This window comes from Larus michahellis, chromosome 13, assembly GCF_964199755.1.
Source record: "Larus michahellis chromosome 13, bLarMic1.1, whole genome shotgun sequence".
NCBI lineage: Eukaryota > Metazoa > Chordata > Aves > Charadriiformes > Laridae > Larus > Larus michahellis.
Genome location: NC_133908.1, coordinates 11,580,389 through 11,602,257, shown reverse-complemented (window position 1 = coordinate 11,602,257; position 21,869 = coordinate 11,580,389). Strand labels below are relative to the sequence as shown.

Here is a 21,869-nt window from a genome sequence, read left to right as displayed (position 1 = left end):
CCGCTCGCGCACACTCGGCCCCCTCAGACTCCCTCCCCTCGTAAGTCACCCCCTTCCCTCACCTCTGCCCCCCTCAGAGTCTCCTCCGTCCCCCCCCGGCCTCAGGCCAAGCTCCACCCCCACACTCCCATTGGGCAGCTGCCACTCGCGCTCCGAGATGTTGACAGCGCCACCGCCTCGGATTGGCTGGCGGGCCCGCCACTCGCCGGGGAAAGGGGCGGGGCTGTGGAGGCGGCCTCGCGGCGCTGGGAGGCAGCCAAGCGGCGGTAGCGGCGCTGCCGGCTCCGGGCCCTACCCGCCGCCCCCGGGCCTACGCCCGGTTCCTACCCGCATTTCTGTGAGCCCGCGAGGAGGCGTCCGCAGCGGCCCCAGGAGCTGCCTCCTCCGGCCGCCGTTAGGCGATAAACAGGCGCGGCCCGCCGCCTCCTTCCCGACGATTGGCGGCCGACTTTCGAACGTGGTGAGGCAGAGGGCACTCGAGGCGGAGCCGCGCTCGGCGATTGGCCGCCTTGACCGCGCGCCCGGCCGCGCCTTCCGCTCTGATTCGCTACGCGGAAAAGTACGCGCGCCGCCGCGAGGGAATTGGCTAGTGCGGGTACGCGCCGCACGCTTTCCCAGAACCTGATTGGTAGTGCGTGGGAGGCGTGCGTAAGCCCGCCTCTTGCGCAGCGATTGGCCTCCCAGCTGCCAATCAGCCTGGTGGTAACGCCCTCCTCCGTGAGGGGTGCGCACGCGCAGAGGCGGTGTGTGAGCGGCAGCACAGGGTGGTGTGCGCCGGCGCAGCGGGCCGCGCATGCGCAGGGCGGGGGCGGCGCGGGGCCAGAGTCGCCTGAGGTAAGCGATGGCGGCGGGGTGGCTGTAGCCCGGCGGGGAGGCGACAGGCCTGGGAGGGCCGGGGTGGCGGCGCAGGGACCGTTGCGCCGCGGGTGTGAGGCGGCCGCTGCCATCACCTCGGCAGCGGCTGTGGAGCCGTGCTGGAGCCTCTGCTCAAACCTTGCTGCTCCCTGCGTTCCCCGTGCGTGTGGGACGGCGAATGCAGTTGTTTGTGCAAAGTTTTCAGCAAAACACTTACTTTAAAACATAGTTTAATCACGGTGTCGCTGCACCGTCACCGCCGACGTCCCAGCTGAGAACGGCCGGCCGCTTCTGTAACTGTTTGAAAACTGGGAGATTAGTGTTGTTATTGACGCAGCTCTATCTATGCTTAAAAGTCTCATAAGCAAAGCTTTTTTTATTTTTTTTGAGAATTAAAGCATTCTTAATTTTGCATTGTAAGGCATGTGTTTTTTGGAGACTTTCTGTGCTAAGCGAAATCCCGAGAAAACGACTGTCTTCTCATTTTAGTCTTGCTTTATGGCTGTAGTGTCAAGTAGCAGAAATAGGCTTCCAGGGGACGCGATTTTTTACCGTGATGACCTACTGAGGTCAGGCAGCTCGGGCAGCTGTCAGTCTTGTTTTCAAAATAGGCTGCTTTAAACGGGCAGAGCCCACGTTAAACGCGCAGGTAAAGGTTCACTTCAGGACTAGGTAGTAGTTCTGCTAATTTTTTCTCCATTTTTTTTGCAGCAAAAAAAACCCGTTACTACCTTCTAGTGCCACCAAGTGGACATCTTTACTTGCCAATAAAAGCTTTCTTAAAAATTACTTTTATTTCAACAACTATGTTCAACTTTTATGGATGTTTATTGCTAAGTGCCACTTTTTCACATGCTGAAGTATTTTCTTCTGAATCAAATAAAATATTTCAAGCATCACAGCATGTATTGGTTTAATTGCTTACCTGATGTCTTGTTGAAGAGTGCCATTTGATGGCAGTAGAACCTGACATTCCTCATTCTCCATGAGGATGATGCATCCATGTGTACTTTTCTGCCTTTTCTAATGACTTGACCTGGGAAATATCAGCACGTGAAGTAGTAGTTGCAAACCTGGTGGTCTGCCTACTCCTTGATTCTTCTTCCTCCATCTATATAGACTCTATAGAAAATTACGAGAGTAGAGCAGGGCAAGCTTGTTAACAGGATCAACGTAGAATACTTCTGATTTGAAATAGAGTTTTCCACACTGGTTGTATTAGACCGCTCACCAAATCCTATGCATGCTAGAGCCTGACCTCAAAATCTGGGAATTTCTGTAAGGTCAAAAGACAAGTCTAGATCATGTAATCTGTTTAGGTAAGGACTACTGTTTCCTGGACTAACATTAAAAAGGATTAAAAAGGAATCTCAGAACTCAAAATCATAAATCAGTCTGTACTGTAAATATACATACCAGAGTTCTGCTGTGTAGCGTTAGTCGGCTGTTTTGACTCAGCAGTCATGCATCATTCTTACAGGTAAAAATCCGTCTTTGCAGTCTGACTTGTTTAAACTACTCAAGCTCTGTTCAGCCAGATCTGACTTCCGATGTCCATATCCTTGTAACAGAAATGTTCCATATACAATCTTGTTCCTCTTTTTTTTTTTGATTGTTTTGTTTTCCCTCCACCTCCTCTTTACAGTCTTCCATGACTGTAAGCCAGCAAAGATGGGAAGTCCAGATGCCATTATGCCAGTTACACAATATAAATTCACTGCTTCTTTCAGTAGTTCAGAGCCCTGTTTAAGGCAACCTCAGAGGAGGATTCCTGCACCCTGACCTGTCCTCCCCTCATGTAGTTCAAGCACATGTCAACGTGAATTGCAGGTAGAGTTGCCAGCAAGACACAACCTGGCCACAAGTAGACTGAGTGTCAGGAAAGGCTTCCCACTCACGTGGTACAGGTCTGACTGCAAGATAGAAATATCCTCTCTTTCCTCTCCTTTGCTTTAGATACCTGTAATATTTTCCAAGTGCTGGTTGGAGTACTAATTTATTTACTGTTTTCCACATCCCTTTCAACAACAAAATAATAATCATGGCTATTTTAAGAATCCTAATTGCAATGAGAACTGAAATTCCATTCAGAATGGTAAATATTTCAAGGCAAATGCCTATGAAACCAGTTCAAATATCCTTGAAAATCAATCTGAATATAAAAATATTGCTCCAGCCTAGCTAAGCTAAGCTAGATCATCTTAAAACAAGGATTCTCATGGTAAACTTCATTCCCCACTTCTATTTCAGGTTTCATTCCAGAGAAACTGTGTCTTCATTTCCGTATGAATGTTCCAAGTTTATTTCATTTTACATTCTTACTGAGAGAAATACGAACACCGTCATGGAGACCATGGATTTTGAGGAAGCAGCAATTTTCTCTGCCCAGAGTGCCCTTACTTCAGGCAGCAGGAAAGAACTCCTCTTTCAATCTCCTTGAGCTAACGGAGGCAGAATTAGAAGAACAGTTTGTAAGAGGTGATGGCCCAGGAGGTCAAGCTACAAATAAGACAAACAACTGTGTTGTATTGAAGCATATTCCATCTGGGATTGTAGTGAAGGTATTCAGATTTTACTTCATTAAGTCAGGAATCGCATCATGTCTTCCATGTCTGCTTTCACAGTAAAGCATAATCACAGTGCAAATGTCCCGGAGGAGAAGTTTATATGTATTGTAAACAATCTCAGCAAGCAGCAGTTTTGTCTATCAGTAGATAAATAAAGTTGGGGTCATAGCTGATCTTCCTGGCTTTGACATGCAGTACTACTTTGTAGTTTTCAATGAAATGCATCTTCATTGTAGCTGCCTTTCAGTGGCAGCTGTCACATTCTTATCCTTCTTGTGAGGTACTTACAATGTCTTCCTTAACAGTTGATCATATTCACTTTGCATTCTTTTTAAGCATTACTCTTACCTACTTCTTCTGGATTAATACTTTTAAATTAATCTTTGCTGTCTTATCACAAAGGGAAGACACAGTTAAGTTAAACTCAGAAGAAGCTTTCCAAGGTAATATGGAAGCAATCTTGTTCGCTGACAGAATTAAAGATTAATGCAAAACCATCTGACAACTTACAGTTGCAAAAAATTATTAGGCAACCTCTCCAAAATATACAAAAGTCCCAGCAGTTCTTGGTGGGAGGATGCTCTTGGCTTGGGGGTGGGGGGAGAGTTTCTGTATTGTAGTGGCAGGAATATGTAGACTGAAAGGGAAAGCAGAATAATAAACAGGTTAAAGTTCCAGTAAAAATGTCCTATTGTATTTCTTCAGTGTCACCAAACAAGATCAGCAGAGAAGAACCGAAAGATAGCCAGAGAAATCCTGCAGGAAAAAGTTGACCTTTTCTACAAAGGTGAAGATAGTGATGTTTTTAAAGAGAAGAAAGCATCAGAGAAGAAGAAGCAGGAGAAAAAAAGAAGAGCAAAGGAAAACCTAGAAAGGAAAAAGCATTTGAAAGAGATGCAACAATTGGATAAGAAATAATAAACACATAAAATACTGACTTGCCATAGTAGGGTAAGGGAAAGGTTTGTCGTTATACCTAAACACAGTTTTCAAGCTAACAGATGATGTAGGGCTTCGTAAGCACAACTGAAATACTGAGCAGTGACCTGCTATTACTGTAAAACCGAAGTGATAAAAGCAGTCATGTATTCACTCCTACAGCTGTCTGCCATCATCTCATTAATCACATTTAGCAATCAGTTTTTCTGCCAAGTTCAGAAGATGATAAACCAATCCTTGTTAAAAAGGAACTATAAACTTTCCGCCATTGTTAATGGAGACAAAAAAAATTCAGTAGATCTCCTTCTGCCCAGATGATACCTTATGATGCTTCGTAGCAGTTCCAATACATATGGAGAACAGCCCTAAGAGGTTATAACTTTCCATCCTTACCCAGTCAATGCCTCTGCTGACACAAATCCTCTATAAACAGTGCCCAGGTTTAGATACTGGTTCTGATGGGGTACACAGACATGCTGATAGAAGAGACACCAGTCACTGGTGGCCTCCTTTAGATCTGTTAGCTGAACAAATGCTCTGTCCTACTCAGTTCTGAATGAAATTTAAACAGAAACTTTACAATCTTATCTGGAGTGGAGAAGAGCATTGGGGAGGAAGGCACTCCTGCAAGTGAGGGCTGGTCAGTCATGGTCTTCCCGTTCAAAGGTAGAACCGGGTCATGACAGTTAAACACCACATGTTGGAAGCTGCCGGCCAACGCAACGGAATCCAGTTCATCCAAGTTGTGAAGTAATTAAGTTTGCTTCTTAATACTGTATTTTCTTCAAGTATCCATAAGTCCATAAGTATTAGATGTCCCAGATATCACATCTTCCTTAGGATACAGATTTGACTGTACAATAGTGAATTTGAGTTCATTTATTATGTTTATGCTATGCTACAGTTAAGCTTGGGCATTTTGGTATCTTCACTCATTTTGACAGTTTCACATTTTATGCAAACACATGCAGCTGCTTTTCCTTTGTTACTATTACTTTGGAGCAACTAATGAAGTGTACTTTCCTATTTTGATCCTGTTAAGAACTCTTAATTGCTTAACCAGAATTTCTCTTTCGTTCTTGGACAGCATCCTCACTGGCTGCCACCGAGTTCTCACCTTCGACAATACTTTGAAAGCAGTAGAGACTACTACCAACTATACCACCTTCTCACAGAGTTCGACTGCATCTGGAGTGTACCATGGATGGAAACTCTCCAGCAATCTGCAGGCCCTTTCCCTTGTCTGTTCCTGAACTTGAGCCTCCTGCATGAAGGTTAAATCTTTATCTGTTGAGAGTTCCTGTTCATGGAGTATGATTAAAGTGACTGTACATAGCTTTAATACAAATTGTTAATGAAAATAAGCTTTATTACGTCAAGTAATAAATACATACAAAGATGCAAATAACAGTTTTAGTAATTTATCCAGAATTTCCTTTTTTTGGCAAACTTTAAACTGAAATCTCCAGCCTTAATGTAGAAATTAGCTTTCCAGGACCTTGTTATTATTTAATAGGTTTCCCTATTTTCCATGTAACTCATGCACTTTAAATGGACTTCAAAGCACTAACAGTCATGCAAATGTTTATGCAAAATGAACAAAAAAGGAAAAATAAAAGAAGGGAAAGGTTATTTCTAAGCAGGGTCTATGCTGTATGACAATTTGTGACTTAGCAGACTACTAGGTACAGCATGCTATTCTGCATTTATTAAAAAAAATCCTTAGAGCTTATGTCAAACTTTGAAAGATTGACAGTTTGGGGTTAAGTGAATACAGTCAAAGGAAAAAAAACAGAATGAGGCTGTGGCTGGATAAGAAGAGAACTGAAATATAGCCTGGGAGAGAAAGAGCATTCCTCTGCATGCAGTTCAGTTTTCATGTATTAGAAACATTTTAGGGAGTTTTAACGTCTTTACAAAATGCAAACCCTCAGTAAGTTGAAAAATCCTTGTTTTCTCATTCTTAACTATACATTTTTGTAAGGGCAAAACAAGAAAGGTAAAACATTCAAAATAAAGGAATTTGTCTGAATGTTTCAAGAGTCAAAAGGAATAAGTGTTACTTTTTCTTCATTAAGAGATGGAAAATCTTGCAGCTGAATTAGTGGGCTAGGATCTTGCATTTCGTTCCGTCTCAGCCAGGCATTCCCGAACTAATCCTCTAGCATGAATAATGCCTGCAAAAGAATTGGACATATTTTAAATCATCTCATTCAGGTCACACTTGCAGTGGCAGTTCAGAGAAACGTTTACGTATTTCTGTCCTGAGTTGCCAAGGCTACCAGAGCATGCCTCAGAAAAGGGAGAGATCCCTCACTTCCCAAACATCAGCTGCTGCTAAACAAGTTTGCTTTCCCAACCTGGCATTATAAATTGAGAAGTGACTTAAACCAGGAATCAAAGCATGATAAGATGTGTAGGTCTGCAGTGACAGGTATATTTTAATGTGCAGTGCAGGCCTATTTAAAATCAGAGACTTAACTAGAAAGAAAAAAAAATCATCTTGCCTACCTGTAAATTATCTTGCTACAGTGGAATGAAAAAAAAGCAAAGTTATTTGGGGAGTCATTTTAGCAAGCTCTAAGTCATAATACCTTGGGATAATTCTCATCTGAGAGGATGCATCAAAATTCAAGCCTTCATAACACTGCTTAAACACAAGTTGTGTCTCTTGTAAGAATAAGAAGAAAATTTTATGGTGTGTGCAAAAAGTTACCTCCTAACACTGGCTCAGCTCCCAGTGTAAATCATCACCACTTTACATGCTGCCATATCTACTCTCATCTGATAGACATAATGTGGAATTTTCCACTACGAGTCCTGTTGCCTTGAGTTCCAGCAATCTGGACCTTGATTCTTAATCCTGGAACTAAATCTAGATTCATGTTCACAGAGCTGCTGAAAGAACAGAGCTTGAGATAGATTTTAAAATGAGAGACGGACAGATTTTTCTACAACAAACGAGCTTATATTTTACTGACAGGACAAGATAGAAGGCGATTTCTCTGCTCAATGATGCTCCTTAACAAGGTGGAGAAAGGACAATAAGGCAATAGATGAGGTTTAATCTCTATGTGGAGATAATGGATTCTGTTTCTAGAGGGCTGCTAGTCCAGATCACAGCAACAGCCTTTACATCCAAGGAGTACTGACTTGGGACTTGACAGGCGCAAGGCTTTGCAGAGGGTTAAATTGACACAGACAAGTAAAGCTGCATCCCACAGCTGTGGGATGCAGAAACGCCTACTCAAAGCAGTGCATTAGACCTGGATCTGGTGGCAGGACGCCCAGTTTATGCAGCAGAACTACCCTGAATTATGTAGAACACTGGGAATTTGGCCAGTTTTAGAGGTCAGTAGCCTCTGTGCTTCGGAGCGGGTGGAGCTGGGGACAGGGACTTTATTCAGGAATAACCTCCACGCGGCCATGGAGGCTGCCGTCACATGGCTACCCTCAGTCACTTCTGCTCTCGCACATTCTCCTGCAGCCATTAGGCTCCCAAAATGGAAAGAGAGGTATGCTTGTGACCAAAAGATGGCAGCAAAAAGTATTTATTTAGGATTCTTTGCAACACTGGTAAATCACAGTGGCAGCACTGAATCTTAAACCTACATTAGCCAACAAACTAAATACTCACTACAAGAAGCAGCAAAACAACTTTTCCTCACTGAACTGAACCATTCAGTTCGGAGAACATCTGCATCTCTCCCAGTCTCTCTCAAGTTGTCCCCATTAGCCTATTGCCATTCATGATCTATTAACACTGACTCAGGCAATACAATAAAGAGAGACTCCAGCAACATTGATTTTAGCTGGGCCAGATTCCACTTACCACTCATCAGCAGACTTTATTGCATCCTTTCCCAGAACAGCTACTAGTCATTTTATTGCATGTCATGGCAGATATATTACTCTCCCATAATGGTTGAGCCTTAAATAAAGCTTTGTAGTCTTGGGTAAACCTAAGGGGGATTTGCAAGGTGGTGAAGTTAGTCTGTTACCCATTCACGGTTGAATGCATGAGCCAAACTCAGCACACGGACCGAGGACAGGGAAGAAAAGGTAACTACACTATCCTGGCAAAGGGCAGAACTGCCAGCACAACTGTGGTCGATGGCCTTTCAGGGTCATTTCAGGAGCTAGAGCAGTGGAATGTCCCACTGCTCCTTCAGAAATATCCCTTGCACGTCCCCTGCAGAGGACAATGTCAAGCTGATGTCAGCAGCGGGGCATGCGGGGGTTTCTTTTACACTGCAAGGAAAGGGCATTTATTACCCCTTTTAGCTGACAAAGCAAAGCTAGAGAGACCTCATCAGCCAGGCCTAAAAGCTTCTATGTCCGTTCCTAGTGGACTCTTAATGACATCCACTTGACAGCAGGTAATGGCACCTAAGCAGCCCAGCACTCTGCAGAGAGGAGGAAGGTGTATGTTTGACATCTCGATCTCAACAGCCTTCACTGACAACGTTTTCTTCTTTCTTTTTTTTTTTTCAGATCTTCTCTCCACCAGCCTTAGTGTGAATTACCACAACGTAGTATTTCTTTAGGCGAAATGCACTTTAGTAAAGACTCTTGGGTCAAGTAGATGGATGATGTATATGACAAAAAGTAAACAATGCTTGGTTGTATTTTTTGAAAACTGGGGAGAAAAGGGAATTGAAGGGGCAAGTCAGTCACCAGGAACCTAGACGAACATATCCATTAGACACCTTAAGGGTTCTAAAATAAGGTTTGAATTACTAACTGAAACTCCCCTTGTACACATGAAACACATTTGGTCACTGGTTGATCTATCAAATACAGCATGACTAGAGTATCCCAAGGTTTCAGTTGCTCATTAATACACCTGGTTTCATGATGAGCTCAAGACAGCTGATTCCTTTCAAAGGCAACAGTTGTCATGAAGCTGTATACAAGCAGTCAGTGCACAAAGTATATGTGACACAATTATTTTGTTTTAAATGAATTTAAACGTTACCTCTTTTTAGCCTCTCCATCGCACTTTTACTCCCAGCATATGTGGGTCTAATCTCTTTTCCTAATTCTTCTATGATAGCTAGAAGTTCTGCATATTTGCTTTGCGGTACTTGACTGCTGCTGGTACCCTGTAGTAGAAAGTAGATTAGTCTCAATTAAATACTGCTAAAACCAAAACAATTACAACAAACAACAACTGGAAATTCATGGAGGACCGGAAATAGCCCTGGAAGCCGCTTTTTTTAAAAAATAAAATTTCAGGTTTTTTTAATATGAACAGGATTTTCTTTTTGCAGTTGTTGCTACGGTTGGACACAATGCTATGTGCCCTTCAAAAATTGGGATCAACTGGAAGGATGCAGCTGTAAGATTGGGATCTTAGGTGAAACAGAAGTTAAAACAGTCCTGCAAGAACAGAAAACTGAAAACTGCGTATTTGACTCTCTCTATGCTTTTATCAATGTTTAGGTGTGTATTTTGTGGAGAAGTTAGGTAGGCAGGGAGAGTAAGAAAGATACACACAAAACTGCCCAGATGATAAGGGAAATCCTGTTAAGTCAAACACATTTCACGGAAAGTTTACCACCGGATTCCTGATACTGCCCACAGGACACACAATTCACGAGACTAAATTTTAGAGTATAATTTTGCTGAAGAAAACCAGCACAGGAATATTAATTTTTTTAAACAAATAATTTAAAAATATGTTAGAGCCCTTACTACCAGAACATAAGATGTGTTTCACTGTGACTCAGAAGGGATGGGACTAACAGTTAATTAGTAACCAATCTCACTCAGCACTGCTCAGTCTAATTTGATCCCAAGACATGTGCGATGAATCAGTCTGCCATTTGGGTTTGATTTCAAATCTTCGTGGGAGGGAGGAACACCTCAGATTACAGGCCACAATCCACACTACTATGCAGAAGCAGGGTCAGTGATCTGATTAAAGAAAAACAAGCAGCAGAGCTCTACCTGCATCCCTTGTGTATAGCCTAGAGATGGGGGTCCGTAGTCATTTATAAGCTGTCTATATTGCGCAGATGTTGCCATACTTGTGGAGGGAGAGTGAACACTCCCAGCTGTGAAGAGAAAAGGAAAAAAAAAATCTGTTATTATCTAAAGATTAATTAATCTGTTACACTGGAACACAATTTAGATCACTTTTTTCTAAAGCTGTGACTGCTCACCTTTGTCTAAGCCCACTAATGCCATTTCAGAGTCACACTATTTGCTAGGAAGAGAATGGTTAAATTAATGCTTCTCTAACATTTGCTGTACATTTGAAAATAGCACAGTCTGCAACATTATCAGTGCAAATTGTTTGCCTAAAAGTGAAGCAGAGAGTAACATGACAGGTTGTTCTGCCTAGACAAACTGTAAATATTAAGGAGCCCTATTTTTGCATATATACATTCCACATAGATGAGTCTAGTGTACTGTGCTATTTTTACTTTTTCAGTGCAAGTTATCTGAAAGTAATTTTGCAACTCAAAGTGTCATTACATGGTCAATGCAAGTTACCCTCAGTACTATTTTCAGCCAATGCCAAAACTATTCCAAGGGAACAGTCAGTTGAGGTACATCACATCTGCTGCTCATTGACATCAGAGGTGACGAGTGCTACCTTTATTCCTCTTTGTGTGACACCAAATGTTTTTAGACAGTCAAGTTGTGTTATGTAAGTAAACCAAAGGAAAAAGAACATCATTTTGGGTTACGGTTACTTTTTGTAAAGTTATAAAAGATTATATTCAGATCTACAGGGTTCTGAGTCAACCAAGAGTTCGGAAACAGACTAATGTGATCATTGACAAACCACTCCACAAATGAGCAATCAAAACACTTTTTCCCCCTCACCTTCAACGGTAAGAACCTAAATTTTTCTTAGGGGGCTTAATTATGCTCCCCATTTCACAACAGTGCTAGAGGACCTGCTGATTATGGACTGTACACTCAGGACTAAGGGAGCATTACACCATCCAACTTGTTCACTCTTGCAGCTGAAGTGCCCCTGCATCCGCTGATGCTGCTGTCTTTGCCTGTGGGCACAGACTGCCTGCTGTCTGAAAAAGTCTCCCCCCTTACAAACTACTTTGCTGAAAATTCCCAACTGTCTTTCATATGAGGAACAGATCTCATTTACCAGCCTTCATTTAAATCTAAATTAAACTGATGCTAAAAGTCACTGGGGCTCAGAACTATGTAAATCTCTAGCTTTGTTTTAAAGTTGCAAATTATTTAATTCACATTTTCCCCTCACTACAAAAAGAGCAAGCCAGCAGTTACACTGTAAAAAGCCATGCTGAGGACAGTGGATAGACTCTTGTTCTCAGTTGGGAAGTCTATTTCCACTTCAGAATTAATCGCAGGATACCTCTGTGGTGTTGTCATCTTTACAAGAAAAGAGTGTGTTCTTAATTTTTCTAGTTAACCAGATGTAAAACCCTAAAAAAGGCAAACTGGGCTGGTCACTAGGTCACCTTAAAAAAGCAAGGTTTCTCTTTGTCTTTAACTAAGCTGCTAAATTTTATGGCATTACAATCTGCATTTCCGTCGCTAAGGTTTTACATGGAGCTAATTGTCACACTTTGCTAAAGCATAGTAAAACCCCAGAAAACTAAACAACACACCTATAGAGCATGGCACTGTGAAGGAACACCACACTTGTCATCTATTCTCTCAATTAGTTCTTCACATTATCAGCTCAAAATGCATGCACAATTATAACTTCTGTATGTACAACTCAGTCAATATTTCAAGTCCAGATGACTGAATTTCAACAGTTATCAAACATGACACAACAGCAAACCGCGTCTTTCCTCCAAGGACTTCAAAATGCTTCAAAAACATTAATGAGCTCCTTGTGCTGCAAGGTAGGAAGGTTTAATTACCTCAATTAAGCAGAGAAAGACTTAAGCAATTTTTCCTCATGTACAATAAAACAAAAAGACCCATCCTGCAAAGACTTGTTCCTGAACTATTATTGCAAGCAGTCACATACAAGACCTGGGAGCTCCAAACTGGTTCAGAATTAAGGCAAGGACTCCAACGGCCAGGCTCAGGAATCCTTCTTTACCCCCTGAGCAAACCTTAGCTGCAGCCCATGCAAAACAAAAAACAGTTTATCACCACCTTATCAGTTAATGATAATATAAAGCAGATAATTTAGTGATTGTTTCAGATTATGTTGATGTAAGCAATGACATGTGCTTGGTCTTTAGGAAATAACACAGTAGGGTATGTCCAGATAAGAAAGAAAACCCTACTAGAAATGTGATGTGCCAAACAAATCAAAGCAGTGAATCTAGGAGCCAACCAGGAAAGTTTCACAGATGTGAAAGCCAGCAACATACAGGGCTGCGCTGGGCAGTAGTTGGTCTCAGCATGGGAGCTTGAGTCCAGCAGTGACTCAGTCAACACTGAATGGCAAAAACAAGCAAGAACTTTCCGTACGCAACTATGAGTAAGAACCTGCCGCCGAGTTGGAGCATTTCTCCTGATGTGAATTAGCAGTCAGATTGGTGGAGTCACGTCGCTTCAGCAGCCGGGAGTGCAGTATTGTCTACTGTACCCAAGACATATGCAGAGCTGTGCTGCAGACACTAGAGGCCATTGCTGAGTACGGCGTGCCCTGCCAAATGACAGATCGTGGTAACCATGGTGAGTTTACCCGTTTCTTTGCAGTCTGCATCAAAAATGTAATAAGACATAATGCCATGCGCCGACCACTTTATCAGCAGCAGCAGGCCCAGAGAACAAAGAAAAGGATTTGACTTGGCCATGGTACCAGCCTCCCTACACCCATGTCAGAAGTTGTGCCAGTCAAACTCAGCTGGAGGGGGAAAAAAAAAGAAAAATCCTTGATTTCACCTCAATTTAAGACGATGCAATCATGAAAATGAAATTAATTGTGGGGGTATTAGCATCTCACAGTGTAACGGACCTTAAGCTTTTTGACCTATCACTTTGTATGTTAATCTCAAGGAGAAGCCCTGGGTCTTGGAGGACTATTACCCAATTAACCCAAAATGCATCTGCATGTCTGAACATCCTATCTCAGATTAAAAAAAAAAAAAAAATTTTTTTAAATCACCAGCTATTGCTATTATAGTTAGCAAGAAAAATTAGGGCAGCAAGTCTCACAGTCAATACCCAGTCAGAAATATCAGTGTGATGATTAGGTATTCACTAGAGAGAAAAAAAAGGAGGGGGGATCTAAATTGAGGCTTGCACTCTCACGGTAAAGTGACAATGGAGACAAGACAGTAAAGAATTGACAGAATCGAAAAGGGAGCGTGCTTGGTACCGAATTCAAGTGACACTGTATCACATACCAAACTGTCTTAGTGCTTACTGCTGTTTAAAACCTAAATTAATATACACACTTTCCTCCCTCCACTTTCCTAATTAAACATACACAAACCCCTTTATATACCCATTTATTCTTGTGCCAACAATGTCTTTTATTTCTGTATTCAAACAGAAGATTGCCAGAGGCATTTTTCCCCGCAAAAATATAGTGATTTTCTTGTTAATCAATATTAATCTTTTTTAATTGAGGGGGGTGTCTAACAATACAGCAAACAGAAACGAGATTTTTGTGTCAAAATCTCTTCCTTCCAGTAGCCTCTCTGAGCCCAAATTACTACCCTGGGAGACAAAGGATCTAGAGTCAATCTTTGTTTGCCTAAACTCCCACTTACCAGGAATCTTCCCATTAATTTCTGATAGGTTTGTAAGGATCCCTTCAGCTCCTCTGCTACTGTCTCCAAGCCTAAGCAGCGATACCAATTTGCTCATCTAAGTTTTAATTCTTAATTCTATTGCTGCTGCTTGCTGGAAAAATTAATGGCAAGGCAGCTTACTGTGCACCCTGCAAGGAAGCAGTGGGAGCAGGAACACAGGGGTACTCTCACCTGCTCCACTCCCAGCAGATGCCATGGTACCTACGCAGCTTAACTGCCACCCTGTTTTACTCTCACAAACAGCAAAGTAAAATCAGGAACAGTTACTCAACTCACCGAGTTACTCCTGTAGAACTGACTTAGACAAGTCAAAAGCCAACCCCATTGGATAACTGTTTCTCCACTGTTCTGTACTTTGCAAGGTCCTATAACACTGCACAGGTAAACTCCTGCCATTTTACAAACTCTCTGTACACATGAACATGACAGCATCCAAGAAGAGATACCTGTAGCCTGGAGTTTATCCAAGGTACATGGTATAGTCTGTGGAATCTCACTGCTTCTACCTCCATTTCATAGTCTCTCCAAGCTGAGGTTGTTTGCAACGTAAAGGCTGTTGCTGCTTAGATGGCTAGCGGTCATCACTTCTTTAAATAGAGCTCAGTGCTGGGGGTTACTGCCTCTGCCACACAACTGGAGAACATTCCTCATCTGCTTTAGATGATGGCAGTTTGATTCCTAACGGCATGCGGTATGAGACAACCCGGCTGGAATATTTTAACTGAAAGGATGTAAGTTCTTCTGTCCTAAACCAGACAACTTTGCAATAAAACACATGAGAAATGTTCATGTAAGCTGCTCTTCCCAACGTACATTGCGAGGCATCTTCAAGCACAAGGGGAATGGTAACAACTTCAACCAGCACAGCCATTTCTGGAGCAAGTATTTGAACGCAGCCTGAATCACAGTTGTAGTGTTTTAGCTGACTACAAGAATATTTGATTCCTTAGCCCTCTACGCACTTTGGCTTAAGTTCAACAAGAACTCCTTGCCATCCATGGGACACCGCACGCATGTCTACACAAGCGGATCTGCTGCACAGCCAAGCCACACACTGAACTCTACAGGAGTTGCCAACCCAGAGCAAAAACAGACAGCCCCCATTTCCCCCAACCTTCCAATAAATTTTTTAATTTAAAATCATGGTCCCTGTTCTCATTTGCACAAAACATTCCTTATAGCACTGCCTGTGAAAGCTATATTTTCACCCACTATTTCCCCCTTAAACAGCCCTTGTGGTAGAAACAGACCTTTCTTTGAATAGAAATATTTCCTTTTAAAAAAATCCAGAGTGCACATGCATAAATACGTTCTCAAGAACTAGGACATTCTTTATTGTAACAGCCAGAGGCCTTGCTCTTTTGATCTGTCACACTCTGGGCCTTTCCTCTAGCACTCTCGTTCTTTTTAATCTTTCCATGTGGATAACGGTCATGTTTTATGTCTCCTCTTCCTACCCCCCTGCCATTTTTTTTTAAATCGGAAAAACCAGACACTTGGACTCCCCACCATTCTTTTTTTCTAGCTTAAGACATGGGCTATTTCTACACCAGCAAGTTATTTCGCACAACAGGAAAGGATCAAAAGATTAAAGCATTTGGTACATGTATATCACATGCAGTTGGGGTGAATGGGTAAGACTTAAGATTAGGTTTTAGTCTGGTCCCCCCGACAGCTAAGTGTCTGTATTGTGGGTATGGTTCAAAGCTGTCCAATCTTTGGTTTGGACCCTTGTGTTCCTGCTAAGGGAGGGAGCATTAGCGGTGCACAACTGGAGCACAGCTACTGGTTCACTTTTATCCAAAATTAATCAAGTTAGCATCAACCAAAACCGCTCTGCAACTCAACCAACATGAGATGGATGGGAATGATGAGAAGATTCGCTGATTGTGAAAACCATACTGTTGCTCTGAAGCTAAACGCTCCGGTAGACAAAGCCAAAAATGCCAGTTTTCTAAGTGTCCAAACAAGTCCACTTGAAAATTGCTACTTCTGAAACATGCTTAGCAGGTCATTTTTAACTTCGCATAGACTTCAAAGAGATCAGGGAACCAACAAATTTCAGTTTTAATTGGAGGGGGGAGTGTATTTCCTAGAAATTATCCCCTCTGCATGAACACTTTGCTCTCTGCTCTGCCTACAAACTGTATTCTTTCCAGTACCCCCACTCCAAAAACCACCTCTCAATACGGACAACAATATCAAACATAAGCTGTCTCTGTAAAGGGCGATAAGCAAGCCATGTGCTTATGCAAGTCTGCACTGCAGTCTTAATAATATAAGGAATGGCCTAGTGCTCTTGGTATCATTTCTCAGGACTGAATGAAATTGGTCTCTCCAGTTGCAAGCTACAGCCCCAGCTAGGGAAATTCTTTTTGCTTCACCTCTCAGCGAGAATTTGCACTTTTCACCAAGAAACTCCTGGGTGCTGTGAGGTGCAGCAGGTGCACTGACAGCCCTGTTGGTCCTCAGCTACAGCAGTACCTGTTGTACAGGCCACCACTTGTTCATGTGGAGCCAAGAGGCAGCTCCTTCCCTTGTCACAGTCTGCTGGAATTTGTTTTTCCAGGTCCTACATAAAACAGTTTTTAAGCTTTATTACAGGAACAGGGTTTTATCTGCAAACGTGACATTTTGCAAGAATTAGAATAAAACCAAAGGCAAATCCCAAGCTGTTTCTGATGGCTTCTGCATCTTAAAACTTCTTTTCTCTGACCTATGCAAACTCTGAACAAAATAGGAATGCCGGTGAATATCCACAGAGCCAGAAAACACATGGATACAAGGGGAAAGACAAACTACAGACCAGTTCACATCTGGTGTAAATCTCTCTGGTCCCCCTGAAGTTAATGGAGATGCTCTACCTCACCTCAGCTCAGCAGCTGGCCCTCTTACAGAGAAATGGTTAAACAATAAGAAACACAAGACAGATGAGGAGGAAAGAGTACTTCACAGGATTCAGTACGATAAGCAAGAGAATACAAACAAATCAAAACATGGCTGTTAGAAAGGGTAGCAGAGGTTCCTGTGGAATACTGCAGGGTCAGGTGAGGCTGGGAAGGCAGAGCCACAGCATCGCAGGCCCCTAAGAGTGCCTTTTTACTGCCCAGGCAGAGAAGCTGCTTGTGCAGGAGATTAAATCGGTCTCCCCAAGAACAGACAGTCTGGAACCAACAGCCTGAGGTGCTACAGCAGGGGCACAATTCCCAGAGCGCAAGCCCTCCAGGAAGGTGGCTAATAACTTGCTGCAAGCCTGGTTGCAGACACCCTGGGTCAAGCGGCACCACTGACCTGGGCAACAGGGAAGAGGAAGAGGCACCAAATTCTGCTGCGACAACACGTTCTCCTTCCCTCAGCCTGGTGTAAGGCAGAGGAGTCAGCACCCGGATGCTTCCAGCATCCTGAGTCACTTGCGGAGCAGCTGCATTTTCCTCACCCGCTGTCATCCCCAGATCTGCCAACAACCCACGGAGCCTTCCTCCCCATATTTCCTCCCCCCCAGCCAGCTCCTCTCCCTCAGGACTTCAGCCCAGGTTGCTGACTCCCCAGCATGCTCCCGTGCAAGAAGAGAGCTCAGTCACCCACCAACCACAACTGCTTCATCTCACCGATCCCCTTGCTGAAAGCAGTTTAAAAACGATTTTGCAGAGTGGCCACTCTCAGCCTAAACTTGAAAGGAGTTAGCTCTGCAGCAAGGACGCAGCTCCAGGAGCTGACACTGCCTTTCCAAATACTCCTGCACCAGAAGCCCTGCACTGCAGGGAAGCAGCATTACCTCCCAGAGGAAAATCCCTGTGAGATCCACAGCTGCCCAGAGCCCTCCGTCGGCCGCGACCAAAATATTCAGCATTCATACAGAGAGGCTTCTGCAGGGCTGATTTCAGGCCAAAAGGGACAGATTTCCTGTTTTCCTCTCCTCTGCAGGACGGGGCGGGGGGGGGGGGTGTCCTTCACCCCAGGTTTGGAAGCAAACCTAGGATTCCTACTCCTGTCTGGGGGGCATTTAATTTAAGCACAATAGAGAAGCAACCTCCTTCAACTCAGAATTAAGCTCCAGAAAGGAGGGGGCCATTTGCAGACATATCACTCTGAATGCGATATGTGCAACTGCAAGGACTGCTTTGTCTAACTCCCTTGGCCTTAGGCCACGGTGCTGGCAATACCACTAGCTAGAGGAAGAGCTGGTGCGTGAGGATAATGGCAGAAGACAGGGAGGGAAGAGAGAGCCCATTTTGGATTCCGAGGAGGACGTTCTTTCATTGAAAAGATACTGGGGGTGTAGAGGATGATCCGAACTCAGAAGAGAGGACAACTTAGACAAGAATAGTTCCAGCATGACAGCAAACTGCTGCTAACTTGCCATTACGAGGGAAAAAAAGGAGCGGGGAGGGTGGGGGGGAAGGGAAAGACAGAACTGCATGAAAGAATCTAAAACCCTGATCGCAGCCGGAGCGTTAGAAAGCACACAGACACGGCAGCAAGAGGACCGGAGACAGAAACTTCACCACTCAGCTCGCATTGTGAGCGGCACGGCTGACCCGGGGTTTCGCAGTCCTCGCTCACAGAGCAGCCAGACCCCGAGCCCCCCCCAAGCATGACCTAATCCCCAACCCTCACCCACCATCGCAAAATACCACCTTTGTTTTCCCTGCAATTTTACGGCTGTTCCAGAGAGAAAGGCACAGGTTCTCGTGGGAGCCGACAGGAGAACGGTTTCCCTTGCTGGGCTTTGTTTTGTTTCTTTTTTTTTTTTTTTTCCTCCGGTGACACTTCTGCTTTTTGTCAAAAAATCCTCAGCACATCCCCTGCTTCCTGACCCCGTTGCAGAGCAGCGCTAGGGCCCACAGTGCTCCCCACACACAGCCCCAGCACACCAAGCCCTGACGTGCTCGCAGCCCCCCCGAGCTCAGATCCACGCAGGATCGAAGTGTCTGAGGCACAGGGACCTGAGTTCATCCACCAGCTGGTGACGATTCCTTGCAGTAAAATAAGACTGTGCCACTCTCCTGGTAGCTAGAATAGAGGTGTATCTTGTCGATCCCTTTCGTTCAGCAATCTCCCAGGATTTACAACCACAAACGGCGCTGTAAAAAAAATCACCCAGGCAGATTTCCCTCCCTCCTAAACCCAACTGCAAAACTTTCCTTTCTGGAAAAAAAAAAAAGAAAAAAAAAAAAGGAAAATCAGCCTTATTTCTGGCTGCGGATGGTCTGATGCCAGCCCTGCAGGCTGGGGCTGCGGGGAAGGGAGATGGGAGTATTATTTTATTAAGTCAGAACCAACTTCTCCATTTTGGTTCTGTTTAACACCAGCCGGCGCGCGCAGATTAGCGAGATCCCCTCCAAATATCCCACAGCGAAGCAATTGCTGCTGCGGCTTTGTTCAGGCTGCACCGATTTACACACGCTGCCCGCCACCCAGACCCACTCCTACAGCAAACACCTCAGCGCAAGAAAAAACACTCGTCTGCTGTTACCTTCGGAAATTAGGGAGGAAAAACAAAAAAAAAAAGGGGGGGGGGGAAATGTTGGGGGAAAAAAAGAAAAGTTAATGCCATCAAGGAAACTTTTTAGAGAGGAAAGTTGGAAAGACTCCGGTACAGATCCAAGGAAGAGACATGATTTTTTAAAAAGGGCTTTTGTAAGAAATAAAGAGCAACTGCCGCCCCCCCATTCCAAAAAACCTCCGGCGAGCAGAGAGGGCTCCTCCGCCCGGGCTGCTCCGCGGAACCGGCAGGCTCTGAGGGGGGAGCGGTGCTCGAGGATCCCCTGAGGCGCTGGCGGTCCCCCCCCCGGCGGCGGAGGGTGCGTGGCCGGGGGTCCCGGGCGGCTCCTCGGCGTGAGGAGAGCGGGCCGGGGCGGCCCCTCCGCCTGAGGAGAGCGGCTGGGCGGCCGCGCGTCTGAGGCGAGGCGAGGCGAGGCGAGGCGCGGTGCGAGCGGCACTTGCGGCGTCCCGCCAGCAGCGGTCCTCGCTGAGGCGCCGGCGGAATATTCCTGATCCAGATCAATCAGCCGCCCCGGGGAGCCGAGCATGGAGGAAACCCGGCGGCCGGAGCCCCGGAGCGGCGGCGGCGCGGAGCCGGCTCGGGGGGCGCGGCGCTTCGGCGGAGGGGCGGCCGCGGTGAGGGCTCAGGGCGCCCGGCCGGCGGGCGGGCGCTGGTAATGGCGGCGCGGAGCCGTTGCCCCGCCGTACCGGACTGGGCAAAAACTCGAGTCCAGGGCTTCCCTCCCCCCCCCCAGGTGCCGGTGCGGCACCGCGGCGCCCCGCCGCACGCCTCCCAAACTTGCCACCCAGTTGCCGCCGCGGACTTACCCGGGTTGAGGGGAGTCCCGGGGATGTGGGCGTTCAAGTTGGGCTTGTAAGACATTCCCAGAGACATGGCCAGCGGGAGGAGGAGAAGCGTCCTGAAATTCAGTGAAGCGTCTCCGTGTCTCCCAGACACTTTGGGTTGTTTACAGCAGTAGCAGCACCGGCAAATATGGCCGTCAGTTATATTGACACCCACAATGCAATATATCATCCATACATCATGAGGAGACGCGGATCCAAAAACTTTGGGGGAGACGAGGCAGCCACCCACCGCGGCGGCCCGGCGCCCCGCGCACCTCGGCGCGGAGGGGGCGCGGAGGGGGCGCGGCGGCGGGGGGTGCTGCGGACATCCCCTCACAGACAATGGAGCTCCCCTCAGGGACGCCGCCGTGAGAGGAGCCGGGCGGGGAGGGGAGGGCGGGCGGCGGGGAGCCCGGCGACGGCGAGAAAGGAGGGGGGGGGGGCGGGGGGGGACGTTTTAATTAACTTCGGAAAGTTTTGGCACAACTTCTCATTTAAATCGTCTCTGCCGGCGCCGTGCGGCGGGGGGGGCCGCGGCCGACGGCCCCTGTCAGGGGAGGAAGGCTGAGGCGTCCCTCAGGGTGGCCCGGCTGTCGCTGCCTTCCCGCCTCCCCCCCTCACCTCACATCAGCCCTTCACCTCTGGTTTATTTCCCGTGTCCCCGTCCGTCCCCCCCCGCGCTAATTTCGATGGAAAATACCTGTTGATAATTTTAGAATAAAAGAATAATTTTTTTTTCCCCTAGATGCCGCCAAGGAAAAATCTGTCATGGCTTTTTTTTTTTTCTTTCAAACCACTATTTCTCTTCATTCGAAGGTTGAAGGTTAATGTAGATTGCAGCTTCTGAGGGATTAAAAAATAAATACGAATCTCGTTGATAATTGACTCATTCTCTAGATTGCAAGCAGCAATAAAACTTCCCCACAAAAAAAAAAATTAATTATAAATTTACAGGTTAAATTATTAATCTTTCCAGCCTGTGTCTGCCACTCTAGAACGCATCCTTTTCACTGCGAGATACTCAGGTTCGCTCCTTCTGTCCATTAATCCCAAACACAGCTCTATAATCATTAAATTACTCCAGATTTACACCGGTATTACTGCTCGGGACCTGGACAACCACTCCTGTACACAGCTCAGCCTGAGACCCACAGGACCCACATGTCTATCTCACCAGGAGCCCCCCTGAGATCGGTGAGGTACTCGGTAGGTTTTTTGCACATGCTAATTAATGTCCATCCAGGGCTATATACTGCTCTTAATGCCGGTGACAGCAAACACACAGAGCCCGATCCTGCTCCATGGAAGTCAGGGACATTCCTTGTAAGTGACACGGATTTAGGCCCATGGTATCTCCCACCGTGGGCTGCCCTGCAGAGGGAGGCAGGCAGCATCTCCATCGCAGAGACACGGAAATAAGTCATGGAGCAATTAGATGATTTCCACTGCATAA

General features: G+C 45.4%; 3 protein-coding genes across 15 annotated transcripts in view; 1 reads left to right on the top strand and 2 right to left on the bottom strand.

The window, feature by feature from the left end:
• Nucleotides 1-541, bottom strand: part of MPHOSPH9 (M-phase phosphoprotein 9) — a 35,516-nt gene extending 34,975 nt beyond the window's left edge. For 5 of the 8 annotated variants that reach the window (XR_012589694.1, XM_074605834.1, XM_074605827.1 and 2 more), the window contains exon 1: nucleotides 328-517. The gene's annotated coding sequence lies outside the window, so the exon portion shown is untranslated. Of the gene's footprint in view, nucleotides 1-327 lie in introns of all 8 variants that reach the window. The other 3 variants (XM_074605835.1, XM_074605828.1, XM_074605831.1) reach the window with 3 other exon arrangements.
• A 206-nt stretch (nucleotides 542-747) lies between these two features.
• On the top strand, nucleotides 748-5,769 carry MTRFR (mitochondrial translation release factor in rescue). Of its 2 annotated transcripts, none has more exons than XR_012589695.1 (4): nucleotides 748-834; nucleotides 3,106-3,416; nucleotides 4,128-5,111; nucleotides 5,449-5,769. XR_012589695.1 is itself a non-coding variant. In XM_074605836.1 (4 exons), the coding sequence occupies exons 2-3, from the start codon at nucleotides 3,141-3,143 to the stop codon at nucleotides 4,338-4,340; spliced, it is 489 nt and encodes a 162-aa protein (XP_074461937.1). In that variant the 5' UTR covers nucleotides 748-834; nucleotides 3,106-3,140; the 3' UTR covers nucleotides 4,341-4,373; nucleotides 5,449-5,769. The 2 variants fall into 2 exon arrangements, 1 of the variants encoding a protein (XP_074461937.1); XM_074605836.1 differs by having other exon boundaries at nucleotides 4,128-4,373.
• CDK2AP1 (cyclin dependent kinase 2 associated protein 1) lies at nucleotides 5,226-21,035 on the bottom strand. 5 transcript variants are annotated; one of them, XM_074605838.1, is made up of 4 exons: nucleotides 20,399-21,035; nucleotides 10,314-10,420; nucleotides 9,340-9,466; nucleotides 5,226-6,538 (listed from the first exon to the last, which is right to left on the bottom strand). In XM_074605838.1, the coding sequence occupies exons 1-4, from the start codon at nucleotides 20,604-20,606 to the stop codon at nucleotides 6,471-6,473; spliced, it is 510 nt and encodes a 169-aa protein (XP_074461939.1). In that variant the 5' UTR covers nucleotides 20,607-21,035; the 3' UTR covers nucleotides 5,226-6,470. The 5 variants fall into 5 exon arrangements, with proteins under 5 accessions (XP_074461939.1, XP_074461938.1, XP_074461940.1 ...); XM_074605837.1 differs by lacking the exon at nucleotides 20,399-21,035 and adding an exon at nucleotides 17,862-18,182; XM_074605839.1 differs by lacking the exon at nucleotides 20,399-21,035 and adding an exon at nucleotides 19,770-20,043 and having other exon boundaries at nucleotides 5,908-6,538.
• Nucleotides 21,036-21,869: the final 834 nt, after the last annotated feature.